Below are 21,787 nucleotides of genomic sequence, written 5' to 3' on the forward strand. Positions count from 1 at the left end.
CTATCAGTGGGGAGGAGAGCAGACTAATGTAGCCAGTTCATAGATGGGGATTATTAGGAGGCTATGACTGGTAAAGGCCAATGGGAAATTTGGCCAGGACACCAGGGTAACACCCCTATGCTTTTCAAGACATGCCTTGGAATTTTTAGTGACCACATGTGAGTCAGGACTTTGGTTTTATGTCTCATCCAAATGATGTCGCCTTCTTACAGTATAGTGCCCCTGTCACTATATTAGGGCATTAAGACCCACACAGGCTGCAGGGTGAGCGCCCCCTACTGATTCCACTAACACCTCTTCCAGCAGCAACCTTAATTTTTCCCAGGAGGTCTCCCATCCAGGTACTGACCAGGCTCACACCTGCTGAGCTTCACTATGTTGCCAGTTATGACCTGCAGGGTGATATAGCTGACAGTGTTAGCAAATGGTGGTAGCTGGGGCTTGTTGAGTTTGGAATAAGTCTGTGTGCATATAGAGTGAAGAGTTTTATAAAATAAAGACTCCTTGCATCGTAATTTTCCATGAGCTCAGGTGTGACGAGCCTCTTGCAGAGTAGTAGGCTTGTCTAAAAAAAAAGGACCCAAAACCACAGAGGTTTGCCACAGTCACCTCTCTTTGCAGAACTGCTTTTCAAGAGCAGAGTTTGGCCACAGCCAGTGCTGCATATTACACAAAGCCAAACATCCACTCAGTGCAACAGAGTCTTTTCTCGAAACACAGACTTGAATGTCTTAATTGCTCGATCTTTCATTTTGGAAACTCAAACTACAGTACACACCTCTTGTTAAAAAAAACTTTAGTCCACACACCAGTCTACATACAGTAGCAGGTTGAGGTTTTCTCAGTATTGTGTCGCCTAAAGCACGTCAGACAAAAAACAAGCAGTTTTAGTTATTTTAAGACAACCTCATCAGTTAATGAGACAATCATACCATAAGCTGACACTGCATGGCCTGTGCATGATTTATTAATATCGCTTTTTCTTACAGAAGAATAGTAAGAAAATTAGTCACTTTGTGGTTCAAGTATGTAGATTGCTCATTTTTGAAGGATGCATCAGAAAGAAATTGACAGTGACAAAATGTAAATTAAGAATGGATTGGGCTAATGCAGACTATTAACCATCATGCTTTGATTGATGAGAGGATAATGATGAAGGGATTTATACCAGGAATACATCTTACTGTATGTGTAAATGTCCAGCAATATTTTTCCAAAGCTCAGATCTGATGACACAGCTTAGGTTCTGTTGTTCATGCACAGGGATGTTATGTTGTTTTAAAACAAATTAAAACATTTAAAAAAAAGAAAAAAGGCTAAAAAATAAACCACCCCTTAGAACCACACCTGCTGAACACCTCAGAGGGTGTTGGGGGGAAAGGAGAAAGTATTCAACACAGTCCCGGTAGTCTGACATCATCGAGAACATAAATTTGACCCTTCAGGGTGTCTAAAGAAGCACAGTACAAACTGTACAGCCCTGAGGAAGTCACATTGTAGGCAAAACATTGTGAAAAAAATCAATCAACTGACAGGGAGGAAATAAGAAGCACTGGATAAGAAATTCAGGATTTTAATGTGAAAAACAAACACAAGCAATGATTTGTCTTTGGCATGTGAAATCTTAATGAAATCTAGATTTGGAGTTTAACAAAACATGGTTCTAAATTAAGGGTAGGAATGTTCTTTTGCTTTGTTGTGAATACAAACAATTTCTTATTTTCGAGATAATTAGCCTCATTCCATTTGGTTAGCTATTTTACATCAATTTTGCTAGATACTTTAGTACTTTAGGCACTTCAAGAAAATCCTTGTTTTTCTCATATCAATTTCCCTTCGGGATCAATAAAGTCTTGTCTTATGTATTTCCCAGCCCGCAGATCTTTTCCTTTATTTGTCACAGAATGTGTCATGGTAAGAAATTAGGAAACTTTTGAGCCAAGGGCCATAAATGGACTAGCCCAAATCTTCTGAAGGGGTTACAGAGTGCCAGACTGTATCAGATAAACTTTAAGCATGAACACAATCCTCTCCATTTTCTTATCAGGTTCAATACCTCGCGTTTATGGGGGCTTTGACGTGCTCTGGAGCTCAGTGTCATGACACAATGTGCCAAGTTGGAAAAGGGTGTGTTCCGGTTGCTAATAAACTCTGGTCAGAGCTCTGGAAGGACTGCATCATCTCAAATAGGAAAACAATGTGTCAAAATGCACGTTAACCCTTTTTTGCCCTTCCACCGATAAAGGGATCTCTCTTCCTACAGACAAAGTACATAAAAACTGTGAGACCTGCTACTATCAACGTGTTGAAGTTCAAGCAGGGAGCTGTGTCAGCATGCGGAGGCTGCAAAGGAACAGGTAAAGGTTTATTCCATGATGAAAGGAAAAGAAGAAGACCTGAAGAAGACTCCACAGCCGAAAGAGTTGAGTCTCTTTTCTTCTCCTTTCTGCATTGAATAAACCTGTTCATTTACTATCCATTTGGTTATTCTTTTGCTCTTATGATTCTCAGTGCTGGGCGGCAGTGCACTGGTTAGCATTGTTATCTGCAGTTCTGGGGCCCTGGGTTCAATTTTGGACCTGGGGTTATGTCTGTGTGGAGTCTGTATGTTCTCCCCAAGCGTGCCCTGTGAGGGATTGGTGTGTGTGTTACACCTGTTGCTTGCTGGGATAGGAGCTTGCTCCCCCCGAGACCCTGAATTGGACGAAGTGGTTAGACAACGCTGGGATCTCAGTGTTAGCAGGATCCTTGTTTTCCGTTTTATGATTATGTTTCCTGGGGAGGGGGATCAGACTGAGTCCCCCCATCACGGCACACGAACAATAGTGTTTTCGGCTCTAAATATCTGTTATTCATTAAAAGTCAAGCTCCAAACCTCAGAAAAGCAAACACATGGTACAGGATATTAACACTGATAAGGTAGTGGAATACTGTAACTGGTGTAAATACTGTTCTAACGCATATTTGTTCATATGTTTTATGATACATCACACAGTAGCTCTTTCAAACAGCCTGCCGCATAACATGACATCTGTGTAACACACTGCTCCACTGACCCTACAGGATTGTAAGGTTTAAAAAAAACCCATAAAAACCACCAGGCACAAAAGAATAGCTTCCCACCCAGGACCCATAAACATTAACCACAGACACAATAATCACACAGTGTTTCTCTTTAATTAATATCTAATCCCTACAGAACACATGATTCAGTAAAAATAGGAGCCACATGGAACTTTCACCATCATGCTAAATTTATACTTTTATTAATAACAATGAACACGCAAAGTTCCATATTAACCTAATTTAAGTATTATGTAAATTAATAAATGAAATATAGCAAAGGAGGAATGAACCAGATAGAAAAGGAGAAAGGAAACAGACTGCAAGAGATGGGTACAGTTCAGGAGAATGCCATCCTGCCACTGCATTATCTAGAATAGCCAGACTAGCCAAAACCGGTGAAGCACCACCTACCAGCTTCATGGGAATGATGAACTGTTTTTCTTCTAGTAGAAAAGATTGCTAAACAGTGGAGCAACATGTCTTACTGTTTAAGAAAGGAGAAGGAGGGAGGACGGGTTAAACTGAAAAGGAAATGTAATTCTAGACCCAAAAACCGACAGATTACAGCAATTTCTCACTAACTTTACCGTCAAGCTCCTCTGTGCGCTCTGCAGCCCCACCGTGGCTGACCCGAGACACAGGCCGCATGCTGCTGCTCTGTTTCACAAGCACCTGGTTGTGTGCAACTGATGTCACAGAGCGTTGCGTAACCTAGCACCGAGCTTCACCCAAGGCTGACAGCTATCCATGTACTTAACTTAAATTAACTACTTAACTATAGTTAACAGCATAACTGTTACCCACAACTATTTAAGGTGGAGAGAGGTACAGTACGTGTTCTTTTACCAGTCAATATTATGAAATATAGTTATGCAATTTGTTTTGGTAAAGATTCCAGACACCCTGAGACGTGCTCTGTCAATATGTCCACCTTATTCTATACTAAATCACATTAAATCAGTTTAAATTAGATACATCAGCTGTCCGACAGCATTATATTTTAGTCATCAAACAAAAAACAAACCAGTCCAGACCTGCCACTAGATGTAGTATTGATTTTTCTGTACACTGTATGTTTAAACAACTCTTAAGTACAACAGGTGGTTTCTCTACATGCATAAATACTACTTAGTGTCAAAGAAAAGTTTTGTGTTTACTTAAGAGCACCTGGACAATCCTCAATACTACTGGAGGTTCTCAGGAATGATAAATCAGAACTGGAACTTTTTGGCAACAAAGAGAAAAGGTTTGTGTGTCAAAAGCCAAACTCTACTTTCCAAGAAGAACCTCATCCTAACTGTCAAGCATGCTGGTGGCAGGATCATGGTTTGGGCCTGCTTTGCTGACAGTGATCCTAAAAATACAAACAAATCCATAACAAAATACCTGAAGAAGAAGAAATTTATCATTTTGGATTAGCCAGGTCAAAGTCCTGGTCTGAACCCCATTGAAATATACTGATAGAACCTGAAGCAAATTGTTCATGCAAGAAAACCCTCAAATATCATCGACTTTAAATGATTCAGTGAGGTAGAATTGGCCAAAATTAATAAAAGTCAACGCAAGAGACTGATAAACAGCTACGGGACAGTTCTGGTTGAAGTCACTGCTGCTCCAGGAGGAATCTACGGGCTTTCATACTTATTCACACAAGAATATTTACTGTTGGATCTTTCTGTAAATTAAATAACCCAAAAATCCTTCCAGTATAAAATATACAGGAATAGAGACCAACCTAGGGAATCTGCAAACTTTTTCTGGGCAATGTTTTCCTTAAAATCTCCCACCTTTGGAAATGAGACCTCCAGAGAGTAAAGACAGATTTGCGAGAAGACCGGTGCCATCTCGGCAACAAAATGGACAAGGGGACTACCTTTCTGCTGTCCTCTGCTGAAGGGAGGGTAACATCATCATGGCCCACTGCACAGAAACCCTCACTGTCACTGTTAATCCCTGGGGACAGTCCGAGGCCTGCAACACACAGAAGGGCAGAACTGGCTGAAATCCATTTTTTCTCTCAGTCTCGGCACATGACACAGTTTAACCCTCTTGCAGTCCCTGCCCTGCACTTTCTCCAAGATGCTTCTGCTCGCACTGTAACGAGATCGCGGTTCCGTCATTAGTCTTTACTAACAATAAGCAAAGGGATTTGCAACAGCAGTGGCTCTTGTTTCAGGTTCATGTTTCTCACCAAAGGCTGGGTTTCCAGTGGATTTCAGTGTGAGGGATCTCACCATTAAGCAGGTGAAAGGTTAAGCAGTTAAGGTTTTCTTTCCTGGCTTGGAACAACACAGAAAGCAGAGCTCACAACACATCAGAGCAGTTGCTAGTTCTGGACTTCTTCCTCAGGACAGTAACCAAATACAAACCTGGACTTGACCCAAACCATTACACGTCAGAATGGAACCCAGTGCTTTTTGGTAGAAATCTTAAATGATTTCCATTTTTTCTTGGAGAAAATTCATTTTTTTATGATTCAACAGCCTTTCAAATAGATGGTGCAGTATGATAAGCCCTTACAAGCCTAAAATGTTTCTTCCAACCACAAGATCACTGACCGTAAAGCTGTCTGTGAAACAGAATGCACTCAAGAGAGCATAACAAGATAAACCCGACAGCAGAATACAGACACAATCAGTATGAGCTGAGTATGAGAAGAGTCAGAGCACAGCTGATACAGAACTGAGAACAGCGAGGTGGTCTGTCAAAAAGTCAAGAGCAGGTTTGGAAACATGACGCTCAGCAGTTTCCAAAGAAAGGCTTCAGCCCCTAACACCCACAGAAGGAAGTAAAATATAAAAGCTTCCATTAATTACAGTTAAGACCCACCAACCTACTTTACAATAGCACCTAGCATAGTGCAGATTGTAATGGACATGACAGAAGTCTTCAAATGTTTTTTGGCATAATTCAACCAGGAACGTAAGTTTTGGGCATAAGGCCCTTCAGCAGAGTTTATAGCTTAGCAACACATGTTTTGTTTTTCTTTTTCTTTTTCCTCGTCTGTGAGCACTCATTACCTGTGGTAATGGTCTGAGGGTTGTGTGGTGGAGCTTCGGTATTTATTGATGACACCAGAGTAGTTTCAAACTTACTCAAAGCAGGACTAATGAGGTGCTTTTGTACTCCTCATTCAGAAAGAAGAATAAACAACAGTAATAAATATCCACTGCTGCCATAGAGTGGTGACACATTAAGCCAAGAAAGGACTTTCAAAATGCAGTCTAATGTGTTCTTAATTTCCTGCCATCATTGTCAGCCAGCCCCAAATTCCCTGATCTTGAAGTCTCTTGTTGAGGCATGTAGAAACTGGCATCCCAGTATAAATCAATACCTGCTCTCATTCTAGCAATCAAACTTGCAGTCGATAGTGGAAAAAGAGAATGGAAATCTCTTCAACAAGAAAAATTGTGAGGTTGATGGCGTTGCTTTTGAGTCTTAGTTAAAAACTGCCACTGTCTCAAAAAAATAAACACTGGATCGTCTAATCAAAGCCCTTTGGTTGTCTCATGCTTAATACTTGGGGTCATTCTTAACTAGTTAATCCACATTTTCCCCCTCCTTTCCAGCTCATTACTTTACTTTTACTATGGTACGTGACCATTAAGATGATGTCTCGAGAGTTCGACACTCGCACGGTTTGATTTTTGCATGAGCCAGCGAGAAGGCAGGCTCTTGACTGTATCCGCCTCGATTGCAAAATAGTGGCTAAAATTCCCGAATTCCATGAAAATGAAAAAAAACTATGTTCTCCCCTACCAAGCCTGTATGACATTTGGCTAGCTGTGCACCTTAATGTTTCTGTATTGTCTGAAAGAAAAACAAGTACACATTTTACTCTGTTAGTGATAAAGCCTCGTAAACATCTAGACAATGTTTATGAAAGAGCACAAAAACAGGAGAGGGGGCTGTCCAATCCAGTGCAAGTCATTTAAGACTAGGCAGTATGGATACGTCTTGCACTTAATTTATTGTTTAAAGGGAAAGTAACACTCAGTCATATTAAGGGAACTCTCTTCACCCTGGAACAGAGGATTACAGGGGGAATGATTTAGGCATTCCCAGTCCTGAATGTCAGTGACCTGGTCAGTACAGATGAGACCTTCTCAAGACCAGTATCAATACAGATGGAAGGTGCAAATTAAGATAAGGATTATTCAGAATCCAGGACATGCTTCTGAACACAGAAAACTGTAGGAGTTCATAAACAACTCCTTAGCCATGATGTCAAATCTGACTCCCATGGAACTTTTAACAAGATCCTTGATGGAATCCTTATCAGTCAAACTATCACAATTGTTTTGTTTACACAGAAATGAAACAAGCCGATTTCACAAATAACCTCCAGACTGGGAACTCATATGGTGGAAGGAGTTGGTATTCCTTTATGCATGACGTTTTCTATTAGCAAAAGTAGTTTCCACATTTAAACACAGAGCCCTCAATCTTTTACAATCGGACTGTACACTGAAGGACAGAGGTCGACTCGTTACCAGTAAGAACTGCTAATATGTTCCACTCACCCACCCATTTCATGTCACTTTTTTTCTGTCTGCTCAATCTCTTTCCACAGACTTTCCCTCGTTCTCGGGGTTTTCTCTCAAGAAGGAATCTGGCTTCTGTGCGTCCACTGCATGTTCCAAATTTAAAGACCTACATCTAACCTAAAAGTCAGATAACCTGGTTGTGTGAAAAAAGCCCCAGTCAGGCAAACTTCCATATGAGTAATACTGAGCCCATACCAAAGGATGCAGCTCTGGTCAGGAGTCTGACTGGCATAGGCAGCATTGTGAAGCCTGGACTGGATCAGGCTGCTACGAACTGGGATTTAAATTGGCTGTAATACAGCTCTATAAGGAACGTGAACACAACATGGTCTAATTCCTTTCACAAAGAGGCAATTAGTCTGTTTCAAATGCCACCAATCAAAAAGTCGGTCTTCATTTCAAATTGAGGGAATACAGTGATGTGATATTGCCAACTAGTTTTGTTGTGACTCGTAAACGTTTTAAGTGCCTTTTAGGATTTATTTTTAATGAAGGATGTCATGAGCTGTCTCCAAAATTAATTTAGCATAATTCTTTCTGCTGAATCCTGTACAAGTAACACCTGAGAACTGCCTGTGTAAGATGACAGGCACTCTTCTTATGGTGGATAATGTTTCCATAGAAATGTGACCCAGACTTTTAAAACTTGTCTGTTTTCCCATGACCCCAGACCAGTAATGTAAAAGTGTTCTACATTTCTCCCAGTTTATATTACTGCATCTCTGCAGGGCCTGCCATATTTTCTCCCTGACACAGCTCAGTAATCTTTTTAAGAGTGGTGAAAGGAGTCAAATTTGTCAAATGTCAACCTGAATTTACTACACAAAACAAAATCAGAGTAATTTCTAATCCAGGACAGCTTTTGGTCAGAGATGAGACACGTTTTCTGTTTACTGATCTGACGGGACCTGACGGAACTCATCAGCAAGAATCGCAGATGAGGTATCGTTCGAAAATGAAGAGAGAGACTCGCAAAGCCATCAAAACGACCGGCCAAGAGGAAACAAGGTACTGGGGAAGACACCCACCACCTTTCCCACCAACAAAGCTTTATTTTTGCTCTCTAAAGGTCAATTTTATAGCAACCCAATACATTTTCCAGTGGAGACAAAATACAGTGACATAATCTGTGACCCAGGCAGGAGGTGAAAGATGAAAAACTATCTGTGCAGGAAGCTCACTTTCAAACACCCTCTCTCTTATGCACACACTGAAAGTACATCTGAAACTCTTGTCGTGCGGTGGCTCAGAAGCTGTGGCGCGACTACTAATTTCAATTAGACTCAGTAAAACACAGGAGAGACACCCCCATAAATGCTACAGTACAGTATGTGCACAGAAAAAATAGATTTGGGTTTAGGTATTGACTTTGAGTGCATTTTAACAACCTATCAATTGAGCTATTCGTTATTCCAATACTGATCATAAACTAATAAAAGAATTGATTACACATTAAAAGTATTCATTTGCCATCTTCTCTTCATTCATACATTCTGATCTCGCCTACCATTGTTGTCATTGCCTCTCCCTACCTTCTTCCCTCCCTCCTCGTCTTCTTTCTCCGGGCTGTCTGTAACCCCCTGCTTCTTTTCTTGCCCCTCAGGGTGAAATGAACTGCCGCTAGAAGCCCTTCAGAGCCCTGGTCAGGAGTCTCTGTTTAGACCTGAGGGATCTCCAGTGCAGGTTCTGGAAGACCAGGTGGGTCTGCTGCTTTTCAAGTCTCTTCAAAACACCACAAATTGAGAACCTCAGATATTCAATCACAGCATGTTGACTGTCAAGGGCATGGTGCTTTCAGAGAAATTAAACATTTGGCACTGAATATTAAGCGGCTCTAAATTCTACTTTCTAAAACACAACAGCACACAAAAAACCGAAACTCCCTATAAACTGAAAAAACGTGCTGAGTTTTCTCAAAATGTTAGCCACTGTGATTTTTAAGGGCGGCCATGTTCTTTTACATTTATCCATCCATCATTCTTCTAACTGCTTCTCCCAATTCAGGATCGCGGGTGAGCTGGAGCCTAACCTGGCAAGCAAAGTGCGCAAGGCTGGGTACTTCCTGAATGGGGATGCCAGTTCATAGCAGGACAGACTCAGACACACTCTCACTCACACCAGGGTTCATTTTTCCCAGGAGGCAATTAACCTACTGTACCAGTTTCTCTCTGGGGCATTTCCGCTGTGAGAGGAAACCGGAGCACCTAGAGGAATCCCACATAAACATGGGGAGCACATACAAACTCCACGCAGATAGCACCACAGGTCCGGAACTGAATGCAGGACCTCAGCACGATGTTGGTCCACAAGCTCAGAGTCAGTGGAGGAACCATGCCTGCAAATACAGAAGTGTCACCCCAGCTCTGGAACAGGGCAAGGACGAGAGGAGGCCAGTGGCCCATCTACCCCATCACTCAGGAAGCAGGAACATTGGAGCCACACAGGCCCACTTACAGAGAGTCAAGGATACACAAAACCAGAGCACCTACAGTACCTAAGATTTGCTGCAAAACAAGAGCAGAACTTCTCCTCAGGTTCGCAAAGGCCTTTCGTATGTCCCATTCCCCTCTTCTTCCTTCTGTTTCTCTGCTCCATAAAGCTTCTTTCACTAAGAAGCATCTATTAAGCTAAGAAGCATCTTTGTACCAGATGACGAGATTTCCTTCATCATCAGCCACTGACATTTCCAGCCTGCCACAGTATTCAGAATAAAGTGTGTGTGTGTGGGTGGGTGGGGGTTTGCATAGAAAAAAAAACTATTGTGTACAAAACACTGTTAAACATTTTCCACAGTGCATCAGCAGAAACATGCTGAAGGCACATGGGTCATTTTCTCAAGGACAACTAAATGAGTGGTCGTGGTGGTGGGGTGAAGTGATAGGCATCATTTTACCAGCTTGACATTAAAGGGGATATTCACCCTAAAATAAAAAAAAACAGTTGTAAAATGATTCAAGCAGCCTGGGTTCTACTCTGGTTCTGTAAATGACTCAGGAGAAAAAAAAACCCAAGCCACTGCTTCAAAGGGTAACCAGGCACTAAGCCCTGTTCACTCCTGGTTTTGACTGTTGCTTCCTCTGTGTGCTGACAGGTATCTGTGTAGATGATGAGGCAAAAGACAGAAAACCAGAAGCCAATGGAAAATCCCAGTGAATCTGTCCTGTATTGCAGAGCGAGAATCTGACTTATGTTTGTGACCGAGCCAGGTGTTAGAAGTTGATGACCACTGAACGGCTTGTACTACAGAGAGAGAAGAAGCTGGGGCACATTGTTTCCAGAGTTAAAGACTGTGCTGCCTGTAGATATGGAGAGACACAAAGAAAGCAGCAAACCAGGCTATCTTATTTGATTCCTTTGACAATGTTCTTTGAAGGATCTCAGGTGGGCATGGTTGGGCAACTTGCTCCACACTCCCACAACTACCCTTTGAGTACACAGAAGGGCCTTCCTCTTACGTAACTTTAATACAATGCCTTTTTTAAAGGCTATCTGAATAGCTGTCATTGGCACTTGTCATTGTCATTCGCACTATTATCACAGAAAGCCAGGTGAGATGCATAACATACAGAAAAAGATTTTCACTTCTTTTCCTGATTATTTTGGTGATCTCTGAAGAGCCGCCTGAAGGCAGCACCAGCATGTGAGCACAGCAAATCCTCCCGACCTAAAGGCCAGAGACATTAGTAGAGTTATAGATCCATCCATCCATTTTCCAGCTGCTTTATCCATTACAGGACTGCTGGGGAGCTGGAGCCTATCCCAGAAAGCAATGGGCCCAAGGCAGGGTTCACCCTGGACAAGACAGTACATTATAAGGTACACACCAGACACAAACACCCACACACTCATACCAGGGCTGATTTTTCCAGAAGACAAGTATGCTACCAGTTTGGACTGTGGGTGGAAACCAGAGCACATAGAGGACACCCGCATGAACACAGGCAAAACAAACAAACTCCACACAGACAGCATCCCAGGAACGGAACTGAAATCAGGGCCCCCAGAGCTGAGAGGCAGTGATGATAACCCCTGCGCCACCGTGCCCCCCAGCTTACAAGACGTCCCAGTGAAATCAGAATCATTCCAGTTTGTAGGCTAAGTGTTTCCATCAATCAATCAGAAACAGCAAGTGTATTACATGATCTCAGCTATTCCGTCTCTTAAAATAATTTCCAGACATGCGAACGAAAAAGAGTCTAGCGATGTTATAAAAAAAACATTCCCCACCCCACAGTGAAACTATTCGTGCTGTCATGTATTTAGGACTATCTAAAAAACTCGTTACCTGAGAGGGAGGAACAAAATCATGGTTGTTCCTATTAAAGGCTCACTACTTTCTCTCTGGATTCAAGAGGCATTGTGAGACGTTATTGGAACTGAAAGCCTTACAAAACCGTTCTGTATAAAACATGTTGCATTGGGGTGTAATGACACCAACGCAAGTACATCTGGGACTGAAACTAAAGCACCAGCAATAATATACACTCGAGGAATTTTTTTCACCATTGTTTAGCTCCTAATGTACATTTGCTGTCCTAAACAACACATTTCTTCATGAATAATGTGTGTGTACAGGAACCTCACAGCATTATGCTGTTATTCACAGCATTCCCAGTGTACATTAGTGTGTATACATCCAGTTTATCTACTCTTTAAATCTATTATAGACAAACAAAATATCTATGCCACAGAGTTATTATACATGCTGTGGCAACACTGTGTTTGTATCCACCATTAATTATGATTTCATAGATTCTGCTTATGCGTTGATGATCCAATAGTTAAATTTTCTGTTAATAATTGCATTATAATACCAGCAGAATAAAAATATTTTAGCCTCAGCTTCTATCACACTCCACTTGGTAATTAACCCAAATAATACTGAAAGTTGCTTTGGCGGAGGCGTGTATCACAGTTGTTAAAAATTAGAAAGCGCAGATACAGTATGTCAATGAACAAAATAGGTGAAAGCAGTATACCAGCAGCTCTCTCATTCAAAAAAAAAACATGTCTGACTCAGCAATCAATCAATAGTTAAGAAAAAGGACAGGTCAAATGTCTTTCAAATCAAATACACCAGTGATTGTTATCATTTTTCATCCCCAAACAAAATCTGGCCAACATTTCCACCAATGCTAATGAAACTATCAAAGCTACTGCTGCTATCAAACATCACTTTGACTACTTGACTCTGTACCTGTCCCCTCTGTTTTGATTTACATCCTTCAATCCTTCAATTGCTCGACAGTTACGTGGCATTAACCTGCTCCAGCTCTGCACCTGTGACTCACAGGAGAGTGGGAAACGGACCCACCTTAAGCTTCCGGTTTTGTACATTTTAAAAAACGAATTCCGCAGCAGAATAAATCTGCTGACTGCTTCTTGATCTGATGAAGCAGAAACTTTTCTGGGCATGTACGCAGGAGTTTCCTGATCTTCTGTGAGGCGGCACACACTCAGGTCTGGGGTGAAAACGCCTCCTGAAGTCTATGTAACACTTCAGGCTTGTGAGCCCACGCCTGCCTCCTCTGCCTCCACCACAGCACTTCGGTTTCACACCCGGGGATTCGAATAACCGCAGGGCACCGAGCACTGCCACAACCCTGGGGCACACACGACACCCACTGGCACACACAGCTCCCCGCGCCCACCCTTCAACTAATGCCAGAGCCACTCATTGATGAGAAGATTAAAAAAAAACAGAAGTCCACTCAGCACTGGGCGTGTGTAAGCGTCATATTTCAGTCTACTTTCATGCTGTTTCACCGATGCTACTGCTTCCAGGAAAGTGAAACTACAGGCTTTGTCTTGTCACCCCAGATGAATAATGTGCTCTTTACTCATTCTCATCTCTGACAGACACAACGCGCACAGATTTGGCTCACAAGTTGGTCATAGTTCATATTCAAGGTACAGCGGCCATATCTCCTTTATGAGAACACTCCTTCTCCCACTGAGTCTTCAACACAGGAGTAGACAAAAGGCCATCTGAGGTGCATCGAGACATAATGTTGTGGATTATGTCCTGTCAGTATTAGTATTGTTTTCTAATTGTCTGTGGTCTGTCAGTGCACACGTACCTCCAGTCGCAGTAAGGCGGGACAGGGACAGCGGCCCATGGAGCACAGCCTGGCCCTCCTTGACCAATCTCTGTGACTGAACCACCGTGACCTCACTTCCTGGGAACCCATCCTGTTGATCATGTGGCAGCAAGAGGCTGGAATCCCACACACGGACATTTCTGACGTTTCCCGCACAGAAAGTATGGAAGCTTCAATGGGGACCACAAACCACTGACTCATATTCTGTCAGCGTTGCATAGTGAGTAGTTTCAGAATACGCGCACTTTCTTTCATAACTTGGGGCATCTTTTTCACCACATGTTAATTGAGGCACTTCATTTACTCAACACTTACAACTATTAACCTTTTCCTTCCCTTGTTGAAGTACAGTGAACAAAACACCTCCTCTTCAAAAACAAATACAAAACAACAAAACTCTGTATCACAGCACAGAGCTTTGTCTTTGAGGAACCTTCACATTTAACTTACACTGAATTATAAGCGGTATTATCTTACTATTATACATCTTTTGCAAAACAGTAAAAAGACAACTGTTGTCTTTTTTGCAGCTTGATTTAAGTTTTATTCTTTACTGTTTATTTAAACATAATTTCTCTTAGCCCATCTTAAATTACTGTCTTTAAGACAGTCTCCTCTTGATCTTCAATAGTAGTAGCAGAAATAGCACAACCGCAGCTCAGAATTGAAAGAGCTGATCGAGCTGGAGGGTAGGAGACACAGAGAACAGCAGTCCATGAAATCAGTCAGTGAAGTCCTGGAAGTAAATGGCGCCAAAAAACAAAGAGGAGACAAGAGACTCGCATTCACTCATCAGTGTACATACTGTAGCAGGAGTGCTGAAACAATAGGTCCATTTAAGCTAGCGAACATGAATTATTTGCCTATGGATTTGTTTAAACTTCTCTCTCTTTTTCAAAAACAAGCCTAAACTAGCCCAACCAAAATACATGTTGTTGCATACCAAATATCATCTGCAGGGTTTCTGTTAATTTTCTTATTTAAACCTGTTCTACAGGTTAGGACCTGAAACACCTGTAAAAGGTGTAAACTGACAGTGATGAACTAAGGGTTATTCATTAAACATTCTTCAAGAACCACAAGCATTTGAGCGCTCTCCAAGACCAGCCTCTCTTTTATTCTGATGAAACTAAGTGATGGATTTCACAGACACACGCAAAAAAGAAAAAGAGGTTTCCTGCGTGGATTAGCTACAGAGAAACCCACTGAACAAGACAGCCTCATCAATTCATAACCTGTCTTGTTGGTGTCTCAATCTTGGACAGTCACAAATTTCATTATTCAGAATGTTTAGGAAAGCTTTCTGTTCAAAGTCTTCAACATATTGTAATGCAACAGGGGTTCAGGTGGGCACCCTTGCCGCATTAGGTCAGCCCCCCACCGTCAGGGGCTCGAACCCGGGACTCCCGCGTCACTCAACAGGGACCCAGCCCGGTGAGCCAAAGAGAGATCTCCCCACAGCCTAGGGGCTGTGGTCCTGCTATTACAGGGAAGGGCGGCGACATCACCGCTCTGGTAAGCCGGCTCTTACACCGTACCTGTTGGCCATATGCGTTACAATATTTTGTAGGCACTAGAATACCTGGAATTCCAGGTCAAGTAACAATCTTTCAACTAGAGCGCACAACCCAAGAATCTTTTGCAGACTACCCCCTAAAAGACATCACAATATATCCAGATTCACTGTCAAAGCCCACAAAAGAACAGTAAAGCACAGAGAAATCATCCTTAAGCATGATACAAATCCATCTTTTTTATCGCTTTTGCAGATGTATACTGTATATAAATGGGAGGGGGGGATATCTGCAGGAATGGAATCACCAGAAATTATCTTGAAGAATGATGTTTGGTGATAACACAGTCGACAACATGTAAGACTTTTGATGCCGTTTCAGTTTATCCTGCCAAGTCAAACTCATTCAACAGTTCTCTCAGCCTGGCTGGGCTCTTTCTGCAGTGTGGCTGTCACTAACTGTGATAAGCAAGAAACATTTAAAATAAACTAAACATGACATCACCAGTTCTAATTAATTTTTCCAAACGTCCATGTGTGAGTCAATCTGGGTGGCCACCAACAGTCTCTTAAAGAAGGAGAAAGGCGCCGTCCTAGTGGCTGAACACGGAAAAACACTCACTCAAGCCATGGCTGAGCTCTTTGGCTCAAGCCTGGATCACTTCCTAGCCTGCTGTCGTTTGGTTTCCCTGAGGGGAGTAGGGTGGGATCAGTTGGCCAGGGCTCTCAGCTCACAGCGCCCCCTCTGGCCTCCTGCATACCTGCAGACACACAGTGCTGTTGGCGAGTGATGTGCCTCTCCTCCAATTAGCGCTGACTCTCCTGCATTGGGCGGTGACACCTGTGATGTGTTGAAAGACGACTGGCTAAAGGGGGAATCTGTCTGCATTTCCTTATTTTCTCCCTGTGTGCAATCACAGGGTTTATAGCTGTGAGCTGAGATATGTAAAACACACAATGGGTTATTCCTAAACAGGGATCACTCTGAACAGAAGAAGAAGGTGGTATAAAAACCTTTCCGAGCACTGAATCAGCCCTATATATTTTGTTATTAGCCCCTCCCACCTCATCCCCATGATGCAACAGAATGACATGCCAAAGCAACAGTTTATACTCAAACAAACACTGATTTCATTGCTAGCACTGACTAACACTTTCGTGGCTGACCACAGGACCTTTCCCCCTTTGAAGCTCAAAAATTACACCATAGAAATGCCCTGAAAAGCTGGCTAAAGACTTTTTTGTGTGTGCACAATTGTCGGGAAAAAAATGTACTGTTGTTGCACTAAACGGAAAAATCCACAGACCTTCATGTGAAGCCATCCAGCCGTGGATCACCGGCCTCCGGGCCCAACCGAAAAAACAGGCTTTGAGTACAACATACTGTAATAAACCGTCAGCTGCCACAGCGGAATTCCCCTCTGAGCCAGCCGCCATCCTCATCACACGCAGACCTCCCTTCAGTACGCTACCACAGACCTGCACACTCGTCGTTGAGATTTTAACTAGAACACTTTTTCGGTGTCAGTTTTTTTTAAAGCTTAGGTGTCTTTCTTGGAAACCAATTGCTGATGTCAGTTCAGCTAACTTGTCAGCAAATAGCTGCACTCTGTTAATCAATGACCACTGTGGCAAAAGAGCCAAGACAATTCATCACAAACGGCTTAATTTGTTAAGTGTCAGAACCTGTCTCGAGGGCAACTTGTTACTAAAAAGATCAGAAATCTTAACTCTTCAGTCTGAAACATTCACCTGGGATCAAATTGCTGTCAAGACTTCTCAGAATTTAAATTTCTTCTTCTGTCCCAGACTGCAACTGGTGAAGAACGCGTTTGGCTTTGTTTTCTCTCCGCTTGCTAATTTTAACACCAACTGCACCGCCCACAGGTGCCTCTGTGTGTGTGGGTGTGCCAGTTTGCGTGTTTCACTGGGCATCTAAGTCAGTGGCTCAGTTATCAGCTCCTGCACAGTTGTCAACAACAGAGGTGACTCCACTGTAATGTAAAAAATCTTGTTTAACTACAGTACAGCAGCTGTCAGCTCTGTATAAACCGTGTGTGAGCTATGCCCCCACCTTTAAACACGTTCAATGTGGCAAAAATACATTTTGAGGTAAAAAGCACAAATCAGTAGTGTGTAATATTTCCCCTCAATCATTCTAGTCGATTATAGACAGCTATGGGCAGGCATCTGCACCATTCTAATTCACAAAGAACACAAATGGACAGATTTGTATAAAAAATGACACACAGGAGTCTACCGCATACCAAACCTGAAAGCAAGATCAGAGGTCAAAGGTCATGGGCTACTGCTGATTCAAAGTGACCTATAGAATCTCCTTCAAGGCCGTGCACCTTGGGGTTAAGATGGTCAGCACTTATTTTTTCTCACTGGGCCATGTATGCATTCTTAAGTCAAAATGCAAAATAGCCAGTCTAGTCCGCAGAGCGCACAGCCAGTGAATGGCTCAAAACTGGCCCCCACAGTCTTTGACAGGCCCAGCTGGGTGTCGGAAGACGCAGTCTCATATCAAAGACAAAGGAAGGCAAGATCATTTTTTCCAGAAGTTAGGTCACCCTCCGTTCGAAAGCACTCCCCTCGGCAACACACGCAGTCCTAACGGCAGATCTCTCCGGCCTTATCTGACACCAGATCAGCTGCAGCAGCACAAATTGAGGGTTTTTAACCTCCTTGACATCAACAGCTGAGATGGTTATCGCTGACAAACAGCCGGCTCTTGCACGTCTCTGCACCTTTCCAGAGACAACTGAGCTGTTAGCGGCGGACTGCTGGATCGCAGCACCTCTCAATAGCGCTGAGAGCAACGATACACAGCTAATTTCCCTGTCAACAAGAACTCATGCTTTACCTCAAGTTGACCAGCTACAGCGCCAGCCTTTTGATTTGAATCCTCTGGACTCATCGAGCCTCATTCCTCGCTGTGCATTTCCTCTGATGGGACGTTTCCAAAAGTGACTGTTTTGTATTGAGCATGAATTGGAGATGGCACACGGGAGATGGTGAGCCTCTGGATTCATACTGTAACTGGTGGGTTGTGGGTCTGGGTCCTTGCTCCAGACACTGCTGTTGTGCCTCCAGAGCTACCGCAACCCAGTTGATCCAGTCCACCCAGCTGGATAAATGGGGAGCATCATTTCTGGGGGAGATCTGTTCAATGGACGGACCAGCATCACATACACAGGGAAGGGATTACATGCAGGCTAATATCAGGCATGGTGAGCCCCTGTGCTCTTACGTGGACGGTACTGTATTATAAAATACCTGCAACTATCATATTAGCAATGCTCTTCCCAGCACCGCACGTCTGTAACCTATGTACGTAAAGTAAGCTGCCCACTACCCTGATGTCTGCCAAACAAATCGATAAATCAAATGATTATTTTTTTGGATTGAAAAACTGTAACACTGTCAGGGAGTTCAGAGGGAGTGTTCTGTTCAAGTGTGGCGAGACGGAGAGAGAAAGAGAAAGGACTGGGACCTTAAAAAGAAAACCTTTCAAAGGGACAGAAGTATCCAGTTTTCTCTCTACGCCCGCAGTATGGATAACCATCAGCAACCGCAAATCAGGTTTCTAGATCTCAGGGAGGCAGCCTGCAGTGTATGACAGCCTGGCCCAAGGTGTGTTGGGACAGACATGAACCTGCCCTTGGTGCTCATGTGAACACAACTCGAGTCTGTCCCAACTGAATTCAATTGCTTTAAAAAAAATCAGAATTTCACTGAGGACAGCAAATCCATTCGCTAAATTAAAAAAAAAACATGAATTTCTTTCACTCCAGCACAGTAAATGTCAAAGAAGTGGCAGCCTTGATTCATTCAAATCAAATTTTTTTTTTAAAATCTTACTTCCACAAAAAGAACATGTTTTTTGGAAGATCTGGATGGTAATAAATTGCCTAACTGTGAAGCTCTTGTGCCTCATACAGTTCCTGTAAAGAGGACAGTTGCGACATACCTGAGTATTCGATTTCTCTCTCTTCCTTTGTACTGTCAGCAGGCTCTGCCTCAACCCCAGTCTCCTCTGTCCCCCTACATTCCTTTCTCTTTACTACCTAGATGAGGCATCAGCCTTGGCTTTTCCATTCCATTTCTGCTCCTACACTGGCAGGCTGAAGGAATGGGATCTCTTTAGTCTGGAACAGGAACAACTCCGAGGGGACCTGATACAAGTATTCACAAAGGCTCTGACAGAGACAGACCAGAGGACGTCTTATAAATGAACCTTGAAACACTAACCAGAGGTCACAAGAGGAAAATGCGTGGAAGTGCTTTTAAAACTTAGAGCGGGAGGCTAATCCTTTTCACAAAGGGTTGTAGGAGTATGGAACAAGTTACCCAGATGTGTGGTTAAAGCTGATACCCTGGTTTCTTTTAGTAAATGGCTTAAAATGGATGAGATTCACAGATCAATTAAGCACTAACTAGCGAATGGGCTAGATGGGCTGGATATCGTTGGTAACCATTGTTACGTTCTTAAGTATTTACTCCAGCTAATTCTGAATTATCAATGTTCACCAGGATTATTTAAGCAATGAAGCAGTGCTTTGACAAGGTCAATCTCATTTTTCCCAACAACCTCTGTCCTGACACCACACAACACAATGACTGTTATTATAACCCCAGTACTAGAGACAATCACAGAAACACTCAAAATATCAATAAGCAGGCCACTGAATATTGTTGTCAGTATGACCTGTAATAGGAATTAGTGAACACATTGTTATGTCCATGCAAGTTTCATTTGATTTTTCAAAAAAAAAATTCCTGGCTACTCACAGTGAACTGTAATCACTTGTAATTGCAATATTTGTACAGTTTATAATCACACCATATACGAACTCCACCCTTTAATCACTGGTCTATTGGACATTGAGTGCCTCAATGCAAGATATTAGTTCGAATAGGGGGTGTTAGATCACTAGAGAAACACAAACACAGAACCGACAGGTTAAATATTAACCAGGCGCTATTTACAGAGGACAACCACAACAACGGCAACCTCTGACCACAGTGCTGGGTTCCCTTCAAGTTAATCTTTCTATTTAAAAGTTAAAATCATACAAAATTACGGAAAGACTTTAGTGTTAACCTCAAATCTGTTGAGTAACCTCATGCACAGGAAGTTCTGGGAATAAAGTGAAAGGAGATGTGACTGAGTTCGTGGCGATTACAGAACGAAACTTTGTACTTGAGAGCACCCAATTTCAAGCGCTCGGTAAGCACCAAGCACTGGTTCAAACCAGACACTATGAAAACAGCATGAGAGCGAGAAGTCGAGGTATTCGAGCGGTTTTCAGAATGTTACCCAACAGGTTTCGGAGCCAGTCAATCGGAGCGCTGCGCCTGTCCCCGCCTGTTCGTGTGCGGTCAGGGCCGCGGTGTTCAGTCGCTTAATAACTTCTTTTTAACTATTAAATTTGTTTATTCATTAATTTATACAAACTACTAATAGACATAACGCTGAACATTTAGCAGGCAAACATTAACCTGTCTCATGTGTCGGGTTGCTCGTTCACTCAGTCCCAGGTAGTTACTATATTCCGATTGTATTTATATTCAAAATTCATTAGAAAACTGGACTGAAGTGGTCAAATCCTCAGGGTCATAGTACCTCTTTACGTAAATTCGCTGTGACCAAAAATCTATCAAAATCAAGAGAATTCTTCATGAAACTAGAGTACGTTTTGCATCCGTGCCTCTAATGATTATTATTATTCGCCGGAAACCGAAGTTTTTCATATTTAGCAACCTGCGGGAACTCCGGGGCTGTAGCGCACAGACCTCCCTGCTAAATTAAAATTATTGCCAATGCAATAACTTTATCAACAGCAAAAGAGCAATTAAGGCAGGTATATACAGTACATACCTGTACATGCCCATCGAGTACTCGAAAATTACATACTTTATAAAAAAATCTGGACTCCTTAACTCAATAATGTAACTCTATGGATGCGATAACGCCACAACTTCTTTCTACACAAGGTTCGATATTTACGGTAGCAAAGGAGCAGGCATGGTACTGTGGTAGGCAGGTATGTTTTAATTCTGTGATCTTTTGGCATCCAAATACCTAAAGGTATTTGCGTTTCGCTGTATGTCAGACGCGCTAGATTAAGTATTGAGTTGTACTGTAGATAATGCCTTTCTCCGACTAGACTTCTGCAACATGCGTATATCAAAATAATTCCATTCTTCTAAATAAAGTTGAATATAAAGAAAACAAACTTACTTCATCGTGTAGCTAAAGGACAAGAAGGGAAACCGAGGTTAAAGTCCGAATTTATACGGTTGTCCAGGTTAGTGAAGCGCCGCACCAATTTCAGATCTCCGATCTTTGTGATCGCTCTCCAGCCTAGTCAACAACAGGACTTTGAGCCCGTCAGATCGCTATCAACCAGCGGGAGGAGTTATGTAAATCCCACACCTACTGTGCTGGGAACTCAGCTGAGAGATTTACTGCGCCGGCTTCCGAGCGCCGTGAATCGTCTCTCTCAGTGCAAGTGTGTTAGGCGTGTGAGAGCTGCGCACCCTCAAATATA

General features: G+C 42.6%; 1 protein-coding gene across 2 annotated transcripts in view; it reads right to left on the reverse strand.

The window, feature by feature from the left end:
• Positions 1 to 21,778, reverse strand: part of traf3ip2l (TRAF3 interacting protein 2-like) — a 36,858-nt gene extending 15,080 nt beyond the window's left edge. Inside the window, exons 1-2 of one of the 2 annotated variants that reach the window (XM_015361747.2) lie at positions 21,478 to 21,777; positions 4,940 to 5,037 (exon numbers count right to left, since the gene is read on the reverse strand). In XM_015361747.2, coding sequence (XP_015217233.1) covers positions 4,940 to 4,980 — 41 coding nt within the window. In that variant the 5' untranslated portion in view covers positions 4,981 to 5,037; positions 21,478 to 21,777. Of the gene's footprint in view, positions 1 to 4,939; positions 5,038 to 21,477 lie in introns of both variants that reach the window. The other variant, XM_015361748.2, reaches the window with a different exon arrangement.
• Between the last annotated feature and the right edge of the window lie 9 nt (positions 21,779 to 21,787).

This window comes from Lepisosteus oculatus, chromosome 13 (assembly GCF_040954835.1).
Source record: "Lepisosteus oculatus isolate fLepOcu1 chromosome 13, fLepOcu1.hap2, whole genome shotgun sequence".
Taxonomy (NCBI): Eukaryota; Metazoa; Chordata; class Actinopteri; order Semionotiformes; family Lepisosteidae; genus Lepisosteus; species Lepisosteus oculatus.